The following is a 20,239-nucleotide window of genomic DNA, read 5'->3' as shown; positions in this document are numbered from 1 at the left end:
TGTCATTAACCACTAGACAACCATCACCTGATGGTGATGATTATGATGACTGAAGATGTAGAAGCAAACTTCAAATCCAGCTTTTAAATTTTGTTCTTGTTTCTAATATTGTGTTTTCTTTTTTAGATGAAATTGATTCAAATCGTCTTTCGATACCAAGCCATTGTGATATGAGTTCCAATGTCCAATTAAAACTGTTATGCGGAGCCGACCTTTTGGAGTCGTTTGCAAAACCAGGTCTTTGGAAAGAAAATGATGTGAGTTTGCCCTGATTAATTTTTATAAACCAAGTTTATTCATTTCAATTTAACTGATCAAAAAGTCTAATTTTTTGCTTTATTTAATTGTCATAATGTTGCTGCATTCAAAACAATAATGCTTTTATTTATTTTACATTAAAAGGAAAGTAACTCTTTTCCCTTTGTTATCTTCCTGGATCAAAACAGCATTTTGAAAATCAGATTATCTACCCATACATTCACCAGCCGAGAACAGGAAAATATTCAATGGGCATTCGTCTCATTTTCAAAGTAATTGTTTTCAGTTGATATTTATATTATAGATAATTATTAATGTTGATCTACACAGAATCACTTTCATCCAGTTTATTCTTTCATATTTGTATATTACTACTCACAAAAGACCATTTTATTTCACTAATAAGGAAGAAGATGAGATAACAAAGGACAAGGAGTTATTTCCCTCTTAATATAAAATAGATATGTGATTATTTTTGTTCGAAAACAGAACAAAAATGTTCTCATACACATTAGTTGCATCCCGATGACCAAAGGAAAGAATTTATATTTGAATTATAATAAAATTAATCTTTGGAATAAATCACATTGTATAATAAAATATTTTTCTGTGATTTATTTTAATTTAAAGTTTGCCACTTCTAAATAAACACCGTCTCTTGCTCTTCCTCTCTCTCTTTCTTTCTCTTTCTCTCTCTCTCTCTCTCTCTCTCTCTCTCTCTCTCTCTCTATATATATATATATATATATATATATATATATATATATATATATATATATACGAGCAAACAGTTAATAAAACATGTTAAAAACACTTTGAAATGAGTTAAAAACATATTTAATCTGAAAAGGAAACACTAGATAAGTGGATAGTCCTTAATCCGCGGACTTTCGAAGAAATACTTTCCTTCTCATCAGAGGGTAGGAATTGGCAAAATGCGGGATCGGATTTTGCATGCAAAAGTATTTGATGAAACTACAAGTAAGTCAAAGATCTTACTTGAAAACAAAAAAAGTGAAGCAGAGGGAATATGGTGAAAAAAAAGGTCATTACACATGAATGGATAGTCTGGTGGAAGATAAATAATCCGGTGACGGTAAAATCCAAATATATAACTTCAAGAAAGTTAATTGAATTTCCATTTGCACAAGTAAAATCCAAGGAAATCCCGTGATTGGAAGAAGATGGTCCATAATAATCCAAAGGCAGAAATCCAGAAATTTATTTTATATATATATATATATATATATATATATATATATATATATATATATATATATATATATATATATACATTCAGCAAATCCTGTATGATAGCACAGAGGTAGAGGTATAGACTGTCAGCTTGATGATGGTTAGGTTTCGATCCTGGCTTGGAGTACTTGCTTGTCTAGCTGCACTGATGAGTTGTAAACAGCAAAACAGTATTGCCTGTAGATGACTATATATATATATATATATATATATATATATATATATATATATATATATATATATATGTATAAGGAATGTAAAAATACCAGCGGTGGTTGACGTTATGTTTTGAGAAAAATAGAAAAACCGAATGAAATTATTAAAATAATCAACGTTTCGTCCTTATTTCAGAGGACATCTTCAGGATAATTGAAGTAAAAATGCAAGAAAAGAAAAAGTCATAGATCGTACGAAAAGGAGGACAGTTTTTGAATCCTACCCATGTCGGGAAGGACAAACATGTGTGCGTATGGGAAGGTTGGGTTGTTCGATGTCTATATATACACTTTTAAAAATGTGTTAAAATAAATATGTACATTTTTTTTTTTTTTTTTCCTTCTGTAAACTTATTCATTTTGTTGAAATATTTAAGGAAAAACGGTTAGCCAGGATGTCTGTTTAATAGTGAGGTATTTGTTTTATTTTTCTGTGTGTTTATGTTATAGTGTATTTTCGTAGCTTTTTTCTTTGCGTAAGAAATGAAATAGAATGGATACTGTAGTTTTCTTAAAACATACGTAATATATTGAAATTCATCATTAAGATATTGGGGACTGCATATTCTAAAGGCACGCAAGAAAAAAACAATAATCATGCCCGTCTTTATTTTATCATTGTGGTGCGAGTAGTAATGAATATAATCGTTTTTGTGTGTGGTCTTTCTATGTACTTTGAAACTCAGATCGGTTTCTGATCTGATGAGGAGTATGTCTAGAAAAGCTAGGGAGTCGTCTTGTTCGGATTCAAGTGTAAATTTTATGGGTGGTTCCACTGAGTTTAATTTATTTCTAATTTGTTCTATTTGTGTGTTTTTAGGGAGAAAAATAAGAATGTCATCTATATATCTAAAATATGTGGAGTTTTTAGGAAGTCTGTGTTTAAAAGAGTTGGTTTCTAAGAATTCTAAGAATAGGCAGGCTAGTACACCACTAAGGGGGTTACCCATAGGGAGTCCAAATTTCTGTCTGTAGTAAGAATTATTAAACTGAAAGTAGGTTCTATCAGTGACAGATTATTAAACTGAAAGTAGGTTCTATCAGTGACAGATTTCTTACGCAAAGAAAAAAGCTATGAAAATACACTATAACATAAACACACAGAAAAATAAAACAAATACCTCACTATTAAACAGACATCTTTTCATTCCCACCCACACCAAAAATACAAAAATCTACGACACTCTTAATAGACTTGGTTTTCACCTGATACAAACAACTTCCTCAACCATAAAACAGACATTAAAAACTACCAAGCACTCTCCCCAAACCCTCACATCCGATGCCGGTATATATTCCATCCCATGTAACAACTGTCAACAAGCGTACATAGGTGAAACACAGCGAAAATTGAAATTAAGACTTAACGAGCACAGAAGAGATATTAGGAATGGCGCCCTAAATGCACTCTTTTGCCATTGTGCAGAACACGATCACTCATTTAATTTAGATCAAGCGAAAATTATTAAATACGTGATAGATAGAGCTAAAAGAAGACTTTTAGAATCAGCACTAATATTGAATACTAATACTATTATGCAAAGAAAAGGCTTCTACCATTTAACCCCTAGCATAGGGAAAATAATAATCAAAGAACAAAATATCAAAACAGATCCTGGCTAACCGTTTTTCCTTAAATATTTCAACAAAATGAATAAGTTTACAGAAGGAAAAAAAAAAAAAAAAAAAAAGTACATATTTATTTAAACGCATTTTTAAAAGTGTATATATAGACATCGAACAACCCAACCTTCCCATACGCACACATATGTTTGTCCTTCCCGACATGGGTAGGATTCAAAAACTGTCCTCCTTTTCGTACGATCTATGACTTTTTCTTTTCTTGCATTTTTACTTCAATTATCCTGAAGATGTCCTCTGAAATAAGGACGAAACGTTGATTATTTTAATAATTTCATTCGGTTTTTCTATTTTTCTCAAAACATATATATATATATATTTAATTATTTTCTACTATAATAATTAAATACCTACAGACACTAGTGTTCATCCTTTCAGGAATCTTCAGTGTAGGGTGTCACGATTACTACCAGTCGAACGATTCGAACCCCGTATCACGAGACATCTCTGGCTCGATTAGCGGAGACCTAATCCATTCGATTACCATTAACCGCTTGAAATAACGTTGAATTTTTAAACATCTTAATTTTAAGTGTTCATTTACATCAGTCAGACAGTGATCTAATCGTTATACGATGATCTACGCATAAGAGCTAAATTGACCGACTTTTAATTCAACTGAAAGTGCTCAACGATAAGAAACGAATTTCTTAAAGGGGCTGTCATAATTATTTTCTACTATAATAATTAAATACCTACAGACACTAGTGTTTCATCCTTTCGGGAATCTTCAGTGCAGGGTGTCACGATTACTACCAGTCGAACGATTCGAACCCCGTATCACGAGACATCTCTGGCTCGATTAGCGGAGACCTAATCCATTCGGCTACCATTAACCGCTTGAAATAACGTTGAATTTTTAAACTTTTTTTTTTATTTTTTTTATTTTTCTTCCTTTGAAGATTGTAATGCTGGGTATGGGGCAGCCATACCAGCTGCCAACATTGCCCCGCTTTTTTATTGAAACCAACCGAGAGCTCTTTTTAGTATCCTCGCTGTTCCGTTAAGTGCAAACATGTGTGTGTGTGTGTGTGTGTGTGTGTGTTGAATATATACTAACTTTTTAATATCAAAATTATGTATGAAAATAATTGTACACACAGATATATACATACTGTATATATATATATATGCTGTATGTATATATATATATATAGAGAGAGAGAGAAAGAGAAAGAAAGAGAGAGAGAATTTAGGCAGCAAGTCATTATGTGAGTATGTCTAATTAAATACTACATCGTTCTTTTTTATGGGAATTATGCTGGTGATTTTCTCAACATAGTGAGCAATTTTCTTGGTCTGAGTTGGTAAATTATGTATTGTGGCAATTTTCTGAGTTGGTAAATTATGTATTGTGGCAATTTTCTGAGTTGGTAAATTATGTATTGTGGCAATTTTCTGAGTTGGTAAATTATGTATTGTGGCAATTTTCTGAGTTGGTAAATTATGTATTGTGGCACTGAGTGATTTTGTCTCAGCCATTTCTTAAGTGCTTTCAATATTGTGATCTTCATCGGGAGTAATATTTTGAAAGAGGTATTGCTCGTTTGATTTTATATTCTTTTCCAAATTGTCTGCCAGGGGAAGAACGGTAAGATAGGGATGGGTTGAGTCAATTATTTATTAATTGCTGTATTTATATATTAGTTTAATTTTATTATAATCTGTTTGCGTTTTAATTTCATTGTTAAATATGTTTAATATATTGGTACTTGTATTAAATGTGTTTTGTTAATATTAGGTTGTATATTTTTTATTAGTATTGCTTCGAGTAACTTTAACCTATGTGTGCAATTATTTTCATACTTAATTTTGGTATTGAAAAGTTAGTATATTTCTTATTTCAGCTAATTTTAATGTTTTACTGTGAGAGATGATATGATGTTACTGTGAGATATGATATATTGAATCACATATTTCTGAGATATATATATATATATATATATATATATATATATATATATATATATATCTATATGCATATATATGTGTATATATATATGTATATGTATGTGTATATATATATATATATATATATATATATATATATATATATATATATATATATATATATAGACATGTATGTATCTACATTGAGAAATTTCTTGCCATGTCTGATGTTCAGGCTTAGAAAATTACTTCCTTTTTATTTTGAGAATGTTCCGGTCTAACATGCCCCAAAGGTTTTCAATTAAGTTCATATCCGGGGACTGACTTGGCTATGGAAATTTATTAATCTGATTTTGGCTCAACCAATGTTATGTCGCCTTAGCAAAGTGACAAGGAGCTCCATTTTACCTAAAGAGGGAATTAACTTGGCTCATTTTACCACTTGAAAATATTGGTAGGAGTCCTTCATGTAATATTGAAACATATTTAGCAGAATTAATGTTTCCTTCACACTCCACCAGATCTTAGCGACCGTCACTCCAAATTGCATCCCATACCATAACCGAAAAAGCCCATGTTTCAGTGTTGGTTGGAGTCTTTTTAGCTCAAACTTTTGCTGAGGAAGCCTTCATACCCATACCCTTCCACTGTCAGGAAATAATGAAAATCGTGACTCATCAGAGAAAAATGACATTGGTTCAAAAAGTCATAGGTCTTTCCACCATCTCAAAAACCCAATCTTTTTGTGCATGACATTGGCTGGATGAAGAAGATGTTTCCTTCTTGCAGCTCTACCATAGTAGTCCAGCTTGTGAAGATACCTGACAGATGTTCTGGGATTGACACCAGCTTGTGTTGCAATGTCAGAGGCTTTGCATCAAGGATCCTCTTCAACATTTCTTTTCACAAGATGCAAAGTTCTTTCAGACGGGCCCAGGGCGGCTTGGACGAGTTTTTGTGCACTTTGTCCTCTCTTGTGAATGGTACGATCATTCTATTAACATTAGAAAAGGGTATTAAAAGATTTCCTGCTATTTTGCGTTGATTAAGTCCATCTTCATGTTGACCGATAATTCGTCCTCGCAGAAATTCTGAGAGGTCTGATGCTCCTTTGTTTCGTGGCATATTTCAATGTTGTTAGATGCAATTTTAATGAGATATTCTAAGTTATTTAGTACTATTCTTATCTGTAAATATAAATAAGCATATATTAATTTTAGGAAAAACATTTATCTTAATGTTTATTCTTTGCTGTCATGTATGTATGTATGTTTGGGGTGGAGACGGCTCCCGTAAGCCGTGGTGAAGGCAACCTTTCTAGGAGAAGCAAATCTCTGATTTAAAAAACCATAAAGCGGGAGACCAGTACCCGCATTAAGCTGGTCTGCAGTTTAACTTGTTGTTAGCTATCTTGCTCTTGCTTGTTGCTAGATCTTAACATTTTGAACCGAGAGAGAAACATAGCTGTCGTACAAAGCTAAAACTCTGTAACATCATCTATGTACAGATACTCCCGCAGGTATCTGTTTATTAAAATGGTCCTGTGGTGATGGAAGTCATTTTTGGGCTCATGGACTTTAAGTGTCTGAGGAAGTGGCACTCGTCTGACAAAACGTTGCAATCATCATGTATGTATGTATGTATGTATGTATGTATGTACAGGGACTGTTTGAAAGACAATCTTAAGAAGCTTTACATGAATGTTGAGAGACGGAAGAGATGGCTGATAATAGTGAATGATATGGAATTGTCTCAGAGGGTTTCAAGGTATTGGAGACAAAGAACTTGAAACAGGCAGAGCTTATGAGAAATCTGCGTAAAGGGTCTGCCAAGGATTTGGATGCTCATGGGGCTGGCTGGAAGTGTGAGACATGTGGACACTATTTACTGTCCAAAGCTGTTGATGTGAACTACATGAAGTCACACAAAATGTAAGTCGGCTGCTGGCTTAAAGAGCCACCTTCATGGCCATGTTAGATGAACTGGGGGAGGGGGTTGGTGGTGGGGTTTTTGTTGGGCAAGACAGCAATCATCTGCAAAGATGAAGCAATCATCATATATATATATATATATATATATATATATATATATATATATATATATATATATATATATATATATATGTCAGACAACAGGAAAATCAGTGCAGTGCCAAAGTAATAGAATAATCTTTAGCTTTTTTTCAGTGTTATGCTGTAAACAAATAATTATCTAATAAATAAATATGTGTTTTTTTTTTAGGTTTAGTCTCAAGAAAAGCATTTTCAAAGAATCGTTTTTGGAATTAGAAATGAGGCTGAAATGTTTCCAATATCGATACCCCAAAAAGTTCTGATTTTTCTGATTTCTGATTCCGATTAATCGTCGCAACACTAATATATAAATGCCCTTTTTCTTTTTATTCACAACAATGGCTAATTTGATCTGAATCTGATAATACCTTCGACACTTCTTTCTACAATCATTTAATTATATCTTAGTCTTTCGAGTCTGTTATTTTCATACGTTTGTCTCATTATATTTAATTGTTTAAGATTTCATGGCCACTAGTTATTAAGGGGGCAATAAAAGTCACCCATAAAAGAATGAGGTGCCTTTCAGTTGACTGGAAACGTTAAGAAGCAGCAGCTTTTTTTTTTCCATCAGCAGCAGCACAAAAATGTATGCAATGCTAATATTCATATACTTGACACAAATCTTATTTATAAACAGGGCTTCTCTGCAGGAATTTCCAACCTGTTGAACATTTTCCTGCATATTACAACATTGGATGTCTTTAAGTTCAATGTTATGAGATTCTTGTTAAAAACTACCCCATAAGTAATGCTAGTACTCCTATAATTAAATATATACATATATTTTTTGTTTATAAATTAGTATACATATATTTTTTGTTTATAAATTAGTATACATATATTTTTTGTTTATAAATTAGTATACATGTATTTTTTGTTTATAAATTAGTATACATATATCTTTTGTTTATAAATTAGTATACATATATTTTTTGTTTATAAATTAGTATACATATATTTTTTGTTTATAAATTAGTATACATATATTTTTTGTTTATAAATTAGTATACATATATTTTTTGTTTATAAATTAGTATACATGTATTTTTTGTTTATAAATTAGTATACATGTATTTTTTGTTTATAAATTAGTATACATATATTTTTTGTTTATAAATTAGTATACATATATTTTTTGTTTATAAATTAGTATACATATATTTTTTGTTTATAAATTAGTATACATATATTTTTTGTTTATAAATTAGTATACATATATTTTTTGTTTATAAATTAGTATACATGTATTTTTTGTTTATAAATTAGTATACATATATTTTTTGTTTATAAATTAGTATACATATATTTTTTGTTTATAAATTAGTATACATATATTTTTTGTTTATAAATTAGTATACATATATTTTTTGTTTATAAATTAGTATAAATATATTTTTTGTTTATAAATTAGTATAAATATATTTTTTGTTTATAAATTAGTATACATATATTTTTTGTTTATAAATTAGTATACATATATTTTTTGTTTATAAATTAGTATACATATATTTTTTGTTTATAAATTAGTATACATGTATTTTTTGTTTATAAATTAGTATACATATATTTTTTGTTTATAAATTAGTATACATGTATTTTTTGTTTATAAATTAGTATACATATATTTTTTGTTTATAAATTAGTATACATATATTTTTTGTTTATAAATTAGTATACATATATTTTTTGTTTATAAATTAGTATACATATATTTTTTGTTTATAAATTAGTATACATATATTTTTTGTTTATAAATTAGTATACATATATTTTTTGTTTATAAATTAGTATACATATATTTTTTGTTTATAAATTAGTATACATGTATTTTTTGTTTATAAATTAGTATACATATATTTTTTGTTTATAAATTAGTATACATATATTTTTTGTTTATAAATTAGTATACATATATTTTTTGTTTATAAATTAGTATACATATATTTTTTGTTTATAAATTAGTATACATATATTTTTTGTTTATAAATTAGTATACATATATTTTTTGTTTATAAATTAGTATACATATATTTTTGTTTATAAATTAGTATACATGTATTTTTTGTTTATAAATTAGTATACATATATTTTTTGTTTATAAATTAGTATACATATATTTTTTGTTTATAAATTAGTATACATGTATTTTTTGTTTATAAATTAGTATACATATATTTTTTGTTTATAAATTAGTATACATATATTTTTTGTTTATAAATTAGTATACATATATTTTTTGTTTATAAATTAGTATACATATATTTTTTGTTTATAAATTAGTATACATATATTTTCTGTTTATAAATTAGTATACATGTATTTTTTGTTTATAAATTAGTATACATATATTCTTTGTTTATAAATTAGTATACATATATTTTTTGTTTATAAATTAGTATACATGTATTTTTTGTTTATAAATTAGTATACATATATTTTTTGTTTATAAATTAGTATACATATATTTTTTGTTTATAAATTAGTATACATATATTTTTTGTTTATAAATTAGTATACATATGTTTTTTGTTTATAAATTAGTATACATATGTTTTTTGTTTATAAATTAGTATACACATATTTTTTATTTATAAATTAGTATACATATATTTTTTGTTTATGAATTAGTATACATATATTTTTTGTTTATAAATTAGTATACATATATTTTTTGTTTATAAATTAGTATACATGTATTTTTTGTTTATAAATTAGTATACATATATTTTTTTTTTATAAATTAGTATACATATATTTTTTGTTTATAAATTAGTATACATATATTTTTTGTTTATAAATTAGTATACATATATTTTTTGTTTATAAATTAGTATACATATATTTTTTGTTTATAAATTAGTATACATATATTTTTTGTTTATAAATTAGTATACATATATTTTTTGTTTATAAATTAGTATACATATATTTTTTGTTTATAAATTAGTATACATATATTTTTTGTTTATAAATTAGTATACATATATTTTTTGTTTATAAATTAGTATACATATATTTTTTGTTTATAAATTAGTATACATATATTTTTTGTTTATAAATTAGTATACATATATTTTTTGTTTATAAATTAGTATACATATATTTTTTGTTTATAAATTAGTATACATATATTTTTTGTTTATAAATTAGTATACATGTATTTTTTGTTTATAAATTAGTATACATGTATTTTTTGTTTATAAATTAGTATACATATATTTTTTGTTTATAAATTAGTATACATATATTTTTTGTTTATAAATTAGTATACATATATTTTTTGTTTATAAATTAGTATACATATATTTTCTGTTTATAAATTAGTATACATGTATTTTTTGTTTATAAATTAGTATACATATATTTTTTGTTTATAAATTAGTATACATATATTTTTTGTTTATAAATTAGTATACATGTATTTTTTGTTTATAAATTAGTATACATATATTTTTTGTTTATAAATTAGTATACATGTATTTTTTGTTTATAAATTAGTATACATATATTTTTTGTTTATAAATTAGTATACATATATTTTTTGTTTATAAATTAGTATACATGTATTTTTTGTTTATAAATTAGTATACATATATTTTTTGTTTATAAATTAGTATACATATATTTTTTGTTTATAAATTAGTATACATATATTTTTTGTTTATAAATTAGTATACATATATTTTTTGTTTATAAATTAGTATACATATATTTTTTGTTTATAAATTAGTATACATATATGTTTTGTTTATCAATTAGTATACATATATTTTTTGTTTATAAATTAGTATACATATATTTTTTGTTTATAAATTAGTATACATATATTTTTTGTTTATAAATTAGTATACATGTATTTTTTGTTTATAAATTAGTATACATATATTTTTTGTTTATAAATTAGTATACATATATTTTTTGTTTATAAATTAGTATACATATATTTTTTGTTTATAAATTAGTATACATATATTTTTTGTTTATAAATTAGTATACATATATTTTTTGTTTATAAATTAGTATACATATATTTTTTGTTTATAAATTAGTATACATATATTTTTTGGACTTGGGCGTAAGAGTCTACTAAGATTCTACTATTTGTGCTCATGTCTGTATAGAGATGAGCTGTGAGATATCCGTTCACATTACATTTGAACTTTAGGAGGTTAGCACAGTAAGGGAAGCAGGAAGCAGGCAGGGAATTCCAAGTTTAGCAGTCCGAGGGAAGAAACTATAGAGTAGAAGACTTTCTGGCATCTAGGGATCGCAACAGTGAAGGAGTGGGATTTCGCTTCTTGTCAGGTTAGTCCAGAGAATTTTCTCCTCTTTCATTATTGTAATGCTCTTTTTCATTAAGTGGCCGGCTGCAGGATTATATATATTTTTTTTTTTTACAAAGGAGTTACCACTTATTAAGGCCTGGAGTCCACATGAGGATAAGGATTAATGAGTGTACAGGAGTCAATGGGAAAATGTGATAATCGTTAGTAGAAATTTAGTAAATTGGATTAATTAAGAAGATAACTTATCAAAACTTGTCCACTTTGGATTTGAGACAACCATATTGTAGTCAGTTGGAAAGCAGGAACAGTTCCACAGGCGTGCAGTTCTAAAAAAGAAACTTTATTCATGAAATCTACGTTTAGGTTTAGGCAAGAGTGGGGGAAATTATTGATAATGCTTTCAGCTAGACAAGTGTTTTTCGTGAAAGTTTATATATTAATTTAGGCATGCAACTTATTTTTAAAATTGAAAATAATATTAAATGTAAAATTTCTTTTTCAGAAATATGTTTTTAATAAACCCATTCATTATTATTATACGCACACACTCAATTGCATCACTGCATTCTTACAAAATGCACATGCACAATATATATACGCTAGGATACATACACAAAATATATATATGAGAGAAAGATAAAAAAGGAACTAACCAAGTCACACATCCATCAACGTATTGTCTTTATTGTAAGACTTCTTCTGTATGAATAAATAAAGGCAAAAGATTGATGGATGTGTGATTTAGTTTGTTCCCTTTTTTTTCCCCTCTATCTCATTGGAATACTATTTCCATTATTCTCATCATCATATATATATATATATATATATATATATATATATATATATATATATACTCCTATAATTTTTTTTTTGTGTGTGTATTGATATTCATATTACAAACCTTTTTTCTATTTATTTAAATATTTATTTAAGAAGAAAAATCACAAATTTTACAGAATTTTAGGGTTAAAATTATATAAAACAGGCAACTAATTCTTTTTAAATGTGGCATGAGGCCAAAAAGGGTGTGGGGGGGAAGATGGGTGTCGGGGGTCGTCCACTTGTCTATTCCTTATCACTAGTTGCAATCACCACAATACCACATTCACTCTAGGGGTTGGATCTACTTAAAGCCCCAGATGACAATATGTACAATTTTTTTTTTTTTTTTTTTTTTGACTTTATATTTACAATGAAATAATGACAAAATGGAAATTGTGATGTGTATGATATATGCGGATGAAATTGTGATGTGTATGATATATGCGGATGATGGGCGGGGAAAATGAGAGCCTTAAAAACACCCCAAAATAAAGAAAAATAACAGTAATAAAAAATAAATGAACCAAATAAAACGTTAAACGGTGAATGTGTTAGTATTGACCCACCCTTACCTATTTGATTTTGAAATGCTTCCTGTTTTCCGGTATCGGCCGAAAACAAGGGAGCACTTCCTAAGAGGGAGTGGGCACAGCTACGGACAAAATAAAGGGGGGGGGAAAGGGATATTCGGTGACCTCCAAGAAAAATAACATCGGGACGGGTTGGGACTAAAATAAATTAATCAGGACTGGGCTTCTTTGGAGGTATCCTAACACCTAAAAATAAAAATTGGGGACATGGAACTCATTTATACCAACTAGCTAAGGGACTGATCCACTACGGGATTATCTTGATCTGGTCTGGGGGTTGCTTTTACGGTCGGCGTGTGCCATGCCTAGGCAGGGAACACGTACTCAAGCTTGTTTCGTACAAACGCACATAAACTAGCGGTGTGAATCCACCTCCTACTAAACTGTGAGCGAGATAACCTCCTTCTATCGCATCTGATTTTGATTTTAAGTTGGTGTTTAAAATACAAAATCAGATCCCGATGAGAAGGTGGCTCCCCCCCACGCCCTATCTCTATGCGTGAAACCCACACTACCAGTCTAGCTACGGCCAAGGTCGCTAGGAACACCATTCGTTCCTCCCTAAGCCACAAGGGATCTGCGTTGTAGACAACGGATGCTAAATCCAGGATCGTCACCTGATCGGGGACGATGCGAGCCGTGACCTCACTGACATACTCCCAGAATTCACGGAGCTTGGAACAAGTATAAAAAGCATGTTCTACGGTTTCTAAGCTATCTTCGTCGCACCGTGGACAAAAGGGACTAAATACCATACCAATTCTAAACAATATGTCATTGAGGGGTAGAGCGTTTCTAACCAATCGCCAGGTCAGGGAAAATTCGGAATTGTTAAGGTATCCCCGGCCTGGCGCCCAATTCCACAGAGAGCGAACCTCCCCCTCCGACAGCTGCAGCCGCTCCCCAAGCGGGTCCGAAGCGGTCCCCACCACTAATCCCCGATATAATGCCCTTCTAGGCTGTGCAAGGTCCAAGGACCCTGGCATCGCTCTAAGCGCATTTCGGCATTCGTTGAAGAATCTTGATTGCCCTCTCGGCCTTCTTTGGCATTCAATTAAATGATTGGGGATAAGGTCGGGAAAAGCTGCACTGACCGCGTGACCCCAATCAGACTCCTCAATCAGAGTTCTACCCAGGAACGCCAACCTTTCGGCATTTTTGTGGCTAGCCAGGTCAGGCATCCCCAGGCCCCCATCTTCAAGACGTTGAGTGCAGACCTGTCTACGGACAAGCGGCCGTCGCTCATTCCACAACAGTAAGAAAAGCGCACGCGTTAAGGCCGCCATGCGGACCGCAGGCAGAGGAAGTACAGCCAATCGGTAAAGGATCAGCGGAAACACATAAGTGGCGCATGCCTCCGCCCTACCTTTAAGGGACAATCCCCTTCGAAGCCAAACCCTGACAGACGCTTTGACCTTGCTCTGTACTTCCGACCAGTTCTTATCTAGACATAGACCGGGTCCAAACCAAACACCCAGAATACGGACCGGGCCAATCTGTCCAGACAAATGCGCCAGGCAAAGCATTCGAGCCCCGCCAAGCGGCCAACCTCAGGTCAACGGATTTGCTGAGATTGACTACGGCCCCTGTAACTTGTTCATAACGCTTGAGAGCCTTAATCACCGTAATAATATCAACGACGCTCGAAACAAATACGGTGACATCATCGGCAAACGCGGAAACCCTGGCTCGCGCACCGCCAGGAAGAGCAATTCCGCGCAGGGCCGGTCCAGCCACCCTGGTCCTCACTTTCCTAAGGAATGGTTCCAGCGCGAGGACATACAGCAAGGGCGACAACGGACACCCCTGTCGCACCGACCGAGAAACCGCGAACGGCGCCGACCGCACCCCGTTGACCTGCACAACTGCCGTCGGCCGAGCGTACAAAATGGAAATCCATCTGCAGAAGCCGGATCCAAATCCGGCGGTCTCTAAAACAGCCATCAAGAAACGATGATCCACCCTATCAAACGCCTTGGACTGATCCAAATTAATCAGCGCGGCTTCAGTGTCGTCTTCTAAATTTTCTATGACTGTACGTATCAAATGCAAATTATTTTGAATTGATCTTCCCTTCACAGCGTAATTCTGATCCGGTTCGACCAAGTCAGCGATAACAATCTGCAAACGATTCGCCAGCACTCGGGCCAGGATTTTTAAATCCGTATTCAGCAACGTGATTGGCCTAAAATCATCTATCCCCCCAACATGTGTGTCGTTCTTCTTCAGAAGTGTGACCACTCCTTTGGTAACCTGACTCGGGATAGATCCCGTGTCAAACCAGTGGTTAAACACACCCGTCAGAATCGGAACAAACATGTGCGACATCCTCAAGTAAAGTTCGTAGGGTAGTCCATCCAGTCCTGGTGATCTGTTATAGGCGACCTGCTTCATAGCAGCTATGACCTCACACTCTGTAACCCGACCATCGCAACCAGCTGCTCGGGCCGCCTCCAGGCGGGGCGAGCCAGCCAAATAGTTGCCAAACTCCTGGACGCGGAGCCTGGACAGCTGCGCAAAGAGATCTTCAAAGTGCACTCGAAACCGCTCGCAAATCCCCCGAGCCGACACTAAGGAGTCCCCTTCCGGGCTCTGAATTTTACGAATGTAGTTATCCGATTTGCGCCCGAGCGAATAGACTCGTTCGGCTTTGTCAACATTCACAGCTTCGTTGGGCATCTTTTTAATTCTAGCCCTAACTACCTGGCCCTGATATCGCTCGCTAGCCAAACGACTCAGATCCGCCTTAGCTAACCCTATTTCTAGGGAATCCCCCCCAGCCACCGCCCGGGATAGTCTATCCTCTAGACGCTTCTCTGCCTTGGCCCTATCTAGCGCGAGGCGTTGGCCATATTTGACAGAGAAGTCTCTAATGCTAGATTTGGCGTTTACCCACCACTTACTCCCGGTAACCGCCCCCACTAATCCCTTCTGTATGTGTTTAGTTAGCCTTTCCCGAAAGTCACCTATCTCCAGTAGGGAGGTATTTAACTTCCAGTACCCAGCTAACTTGGGGTTGCTATCTAAGTCTAACCTGGCCACAAGTAGTTTGTGGTCAGAGTGGCCTAACCAGTGGAACGTGGGACAAGATATGTATTCTATGTTGCCTCTTCTAACTAACAACCGATCCAAGTAAGTACTTGAAGCGGAAGGCCTGCTAGAGAGCCACGTCCACGTCTCCCGCCCCGGGTGATCCACCCGATACCTGTCTACCAGATCGCATCTAGCCATCAGGTCCGACAGACTGGTTTCACACCCATCCGTCCCGCTAGTCCCGCCCACCTTATCTGCCCTGGGGTCAAGGATGGCATTCCAATCACCCACTAGTATTAACCGTTCCGAACCCCCGAGAAACACCTCCAACCGCCGGAAAAAGGAAACCCGCTCCCGTACGCAATTGGGCGCATACACCACGACGACTCGAAACGCTCTATTTGCCACGGCAACATCGGCCACGATCAGTCTACCATCAGCATCCGCGTGAACAACGCTAACCGTTGCAGAAAGGGTGCGCCTAACTAACAAAGAAACCCCCCTACTTTGACTATCACCGTATGTTGAAAAGACATCATAATGCCCCTCCAGCACCCGATGATCGTCAACGCAATCGTAGTGAGTCTCCTGTAACGCAGCCACATCTATATTCATCGACATGAGGTCCCTCAGTACCCTAGCGGCTTTGCTTCGGCACCTCATGCCCCTAACGTTCAAACTACACAAGCTCAAGGACGTGGCCATTGTGTCCAGATATCCGCAACCACCGACCTAAAGTCTTTGCTAGAAAGGGTGCCGCAGGACTGGGCGAGGTTGCCCGAAAGCAACTCGGACGTTACTCGTCCGTCTCGCGCAATACCTCCGACATCCAGGGGAAACGTTAATTTAAGGGCCCTATACAAACAAGGGTGGACGTAAATAGGAACCCTACCCTCGCATCTCGGCGCCAGCTGATCGAGGGAGTCATGCCTCTCTTCCACCAACTTTAAATCTGGAATCGCCCCCCTGGTGTCGTCGATCATATTCCACATGGCCTTCGTGCGTCCAGTTTTTGTATGGCGCACAAAGGTCATGACTAGGGGGGCGTCTGGGAAGTTTTTAGGGTTGGTAACACTTTTCCCGTCGATTATTTTCATTTCTCTAAGCGGCTTAATCAGGCCCCTATGGCGCTGCGTTATATACGTGTCAGCGTGAAGGGGGTCTACTTCGCAAATCCGGTCTCCAGGAAGGTAGGGGAGCTTTTTCGTCTTTTCACTCCTTACAGGAGATACAGAGGCGGCTCTTCTACCGCTGTTGGTTTTTGTCGCCGGCTTCTCCCGGGACAACGAGCGGGCACCGGTTGGGGGGGTATCGAAAAGGGATGGGGATTTTGGTTCAGCCGATGAGGTTAGGGTAGGGGTTTTGGGTGGCTGCACCGTAGAGACAGTCTTCTCTACATTCATAGGGGACGGGGAACGGGACCCTGCCTCCTTGTTTTTTCTCGCCTTCTTTTTAGTTTCCTTTTTCGGCACTTGGTACTCTATCACAGTAGCCGTTTCCTTATCGTGCTCCCCTTCTGAGTCAGACGAGGAGACCGGATGCATTCTTTTCTGGCCGCTAACAACTTCTTTAGTGGTAACGTTGGTGGAAGAGACCGTTGACGACACTGTGGGAACTGGCTGACCTTGTACCTCAGGGGGCTGCTCTCTTGTGGAGGGGGTCTTGGTGGTTCTGCCATTCTTCTTTACCACTGTAGTCCAGCCGTCCGACGTTGTTGCTTCTTTGCCCCCTCCGGTTAGCTTCTCAGGGGCTGCTGGTACCACTGCCGCCGGCTTTGCTACTACTACTACTACTGTCTGTGGGTTTCTTTTCGGACATTCCCGTGCCATATGGCCCTGCTGTTGACAATTCCAACAGTGGGGCCTGCGACCTTCTACTATAATGCTCATCGACCATATGTCGCACCTGAGCATGGGGGGGATGTTTTGTAATTCTTCCTTGTCAACACGCATTTTTAGGTTGTAGTCCCCTACCATAAGGTTACGGGGACCACGGACAGGAATGACGGACTCTACGTCCCCATATTGACTCATAAAGGCCCCTAATTGCTCAGGGCCGAGAATACAGGGGACTCCCAAAATAGACACGTTCGTCCGCGTCTTACTTAAATATTCCGGCTTAAGTCGAATATGTCGCCACGTGTGTTCCGATTTGAAAATATTGGCGGCGTCTTCCTCTTTGGGCAGTAGTAAATCCCACACTGCATAGCTTCTACGGCAGATATAGGTTGCGGGGATATTTAATTCCCCCAGAATTTTCGCCATGTCGTCTTTCGGCACACCGGTTAGCGCTCGTTTCTTTGTGTCTATGGAGACTAACGATATTATTCTCTTTGAAAGTTCTTTCATAGTTTTCGGTTCTACTCTAATAACATTTCCGTCGGTCAAATCCTTATATTTTGTATCGAATAACCGGCGGTAATCCCCGGGAGTTAGTTGCGACTGGGGGCCCCAGTCTTTTACCACTGCCGCCGCGGCCGTCTGCGGTGTTGATATTATCGTTTGTGACACTGTTAACAGCGGTGATTTCTGTCCCGGGGCAATAATAGAACCGGACGAGTCTATTGTTTGTGAACTCCCTGGCAACGTCGGCCACTCTCCCAGCTTCTCCCTTGGGGACGACGGTTTAGGGGTCAGTGCCGGTTCTTTTGTGGCTGTGGCACTAGCTGCCCCATTCTCTCTTTCAGTCTGAGCAGCCCCCTTTCTTTCTCGTTGACGCGACTTTCTCGCTTGTCGTAGTAGCAGTTCTTGTCTGTTGCATTCATCAGCGCTACTGTCGCTGCTACTAAATTCTATGTCGGCTTGCTTCGCGGTGTTCAACTGTTCGTCTAAAAGCGTTAACATGTTAATGGCATCTTCCCTGTCGTCTGGCAACCCGTTCGAAAACGTCTGTTCCGACTTGGTGCTTCTCCATATTGAGATATCTCCAGAGGTTGCTGGTTTAATTCCCGACCCTAGGGGGTCCGTTCTCCCATGGGCGGGAGGGCTGACAGTTAAAGCCCTCTTCCTCGGGTGATTCCACCGAGTCGGAACACCTCTTTCAGCTGGCCTAAATCTACTGCTACTACTATTACTGCCGGGAACAGCAGTACGACTAGTTACGTGAGAGTCGCTGCCTAACGCAAACGATTCCCCTAAATTAGCGGTGCGGGGGACAACACCGAGTTTTGTGCGGGGGTCAACACTAATCCATCCTAGTGGTCTGTCTACTGGGCCTGAACCGGTGGGCGTGTCGGGGACACGAACGCCAGAAACCGGGTTAGGCGGGGGGTCGGAACTCGGACCACGTGGCGGTAGAATTTTTTTTTTCCAAGGCCTAATCCTGTGCTCAGAGGTGGCTTCGGACCCCGGGCTAGACATGTCTGCACCGGAGCCCGGCCAAGTTACCCTCCTCCTCTGCGTCTTCTTCCCGGTTGGCCCGGCTGAAGTTTCCGTTGGATATGACTTCGAACAACCACCTCAGACGCAGACCGGTCGAGTCGGAAAAAGAGACAACCTGAAATAATTCGTAAACAAGACAGTCAATAATGGCCTCGCGGGGAGGCAGAAAAATAAAAACAAGGCTCACCCACCCAACAGGGACCGACAGCCGGTCTCTGGACAGCAGCAAAACGAAAACACAGCCGAACTCAACGCTTTTTTCTATTTATTTAAAAAGAAAATACAACTTTGTTATATATGGGTTGTGGAATTGCATTCATCTGCAAAAGATCTAGCTAATTTGCATATTCTTTTAAACATTCATTTTAATTAATGCCGTATTAGTTTTTTTTTTGTTTTCTTATGGGATGATCCTCTTTAGTTGACATGTAATTATATTCATGCAGATATTCTGCAAGATTTATACTTGCGTAATATTTGCGTAAAAGGTATGTTTTTCACTAAAGAAGAAACATTCTGCTTATTAAAAGTTACCTTGGCAACCCTGTCAACATTCTTCGATCGGGGAACAATAAATTTAATCTACCACAAAGAGAAGAGGCAAGACCCGAGAGGATAGAACTTTTAGAACTAAACATGATGAATATCTCAGTTTGGCAGATAAAAGGCCACTGAAATGAACCAGTTTCTGTTGGACTGATTGTTGAGATTAAATGCTTAACTGGTATGTGCCCACTATCACCACTGGACGGGGAATGAATGCTGCCATGAGCTGCAGAAAGGTGACAGTAGCTA

The 20,239-nt window shown here is 35.4% G+C and overlaps 1 protein-coding gene across 1 annotated transcript in view; it reads left to right on the top strand.

Annotated features, from left to right (window-relative positions):
• The window catches only part of LOC145283510 (nicotinamide/nicotinic acid mononucleotide adenylyltransferase 1-like), a 103,437-nt gene that overhangs the window by 70,282 nt on the left and 12,916 nt on the right, over positions 1-20,239 (top strand). The window contains exon 6 of the mRNA XM_080132346.1: positions 127-257. Within this exon, the coding sequence (XP_079988472.1) occupies positions 127-257 (131 nt within the window). The remainder of the gene's footprint in view (positions 1-126; positions 258-20,239) is intronic.

Source organism: Euprymna scolopes, chromosome 8 (assembly GCF_053919585.1).
Source record: "Euprymna scolopes isolate OS-2025 chromosome 8, ASM5391958v1, whole genome shotgun sequence".
Taxonomy (NCBI): Eukaryota; Metazoa; Mollusca; class Cephalopoda; order Sepiida; family Sepiolidae; genus Euprymna; species Euprymna scolopes.
This window is presented reverse-complemented; position numbering and strand designations above follow the sequence as displayed.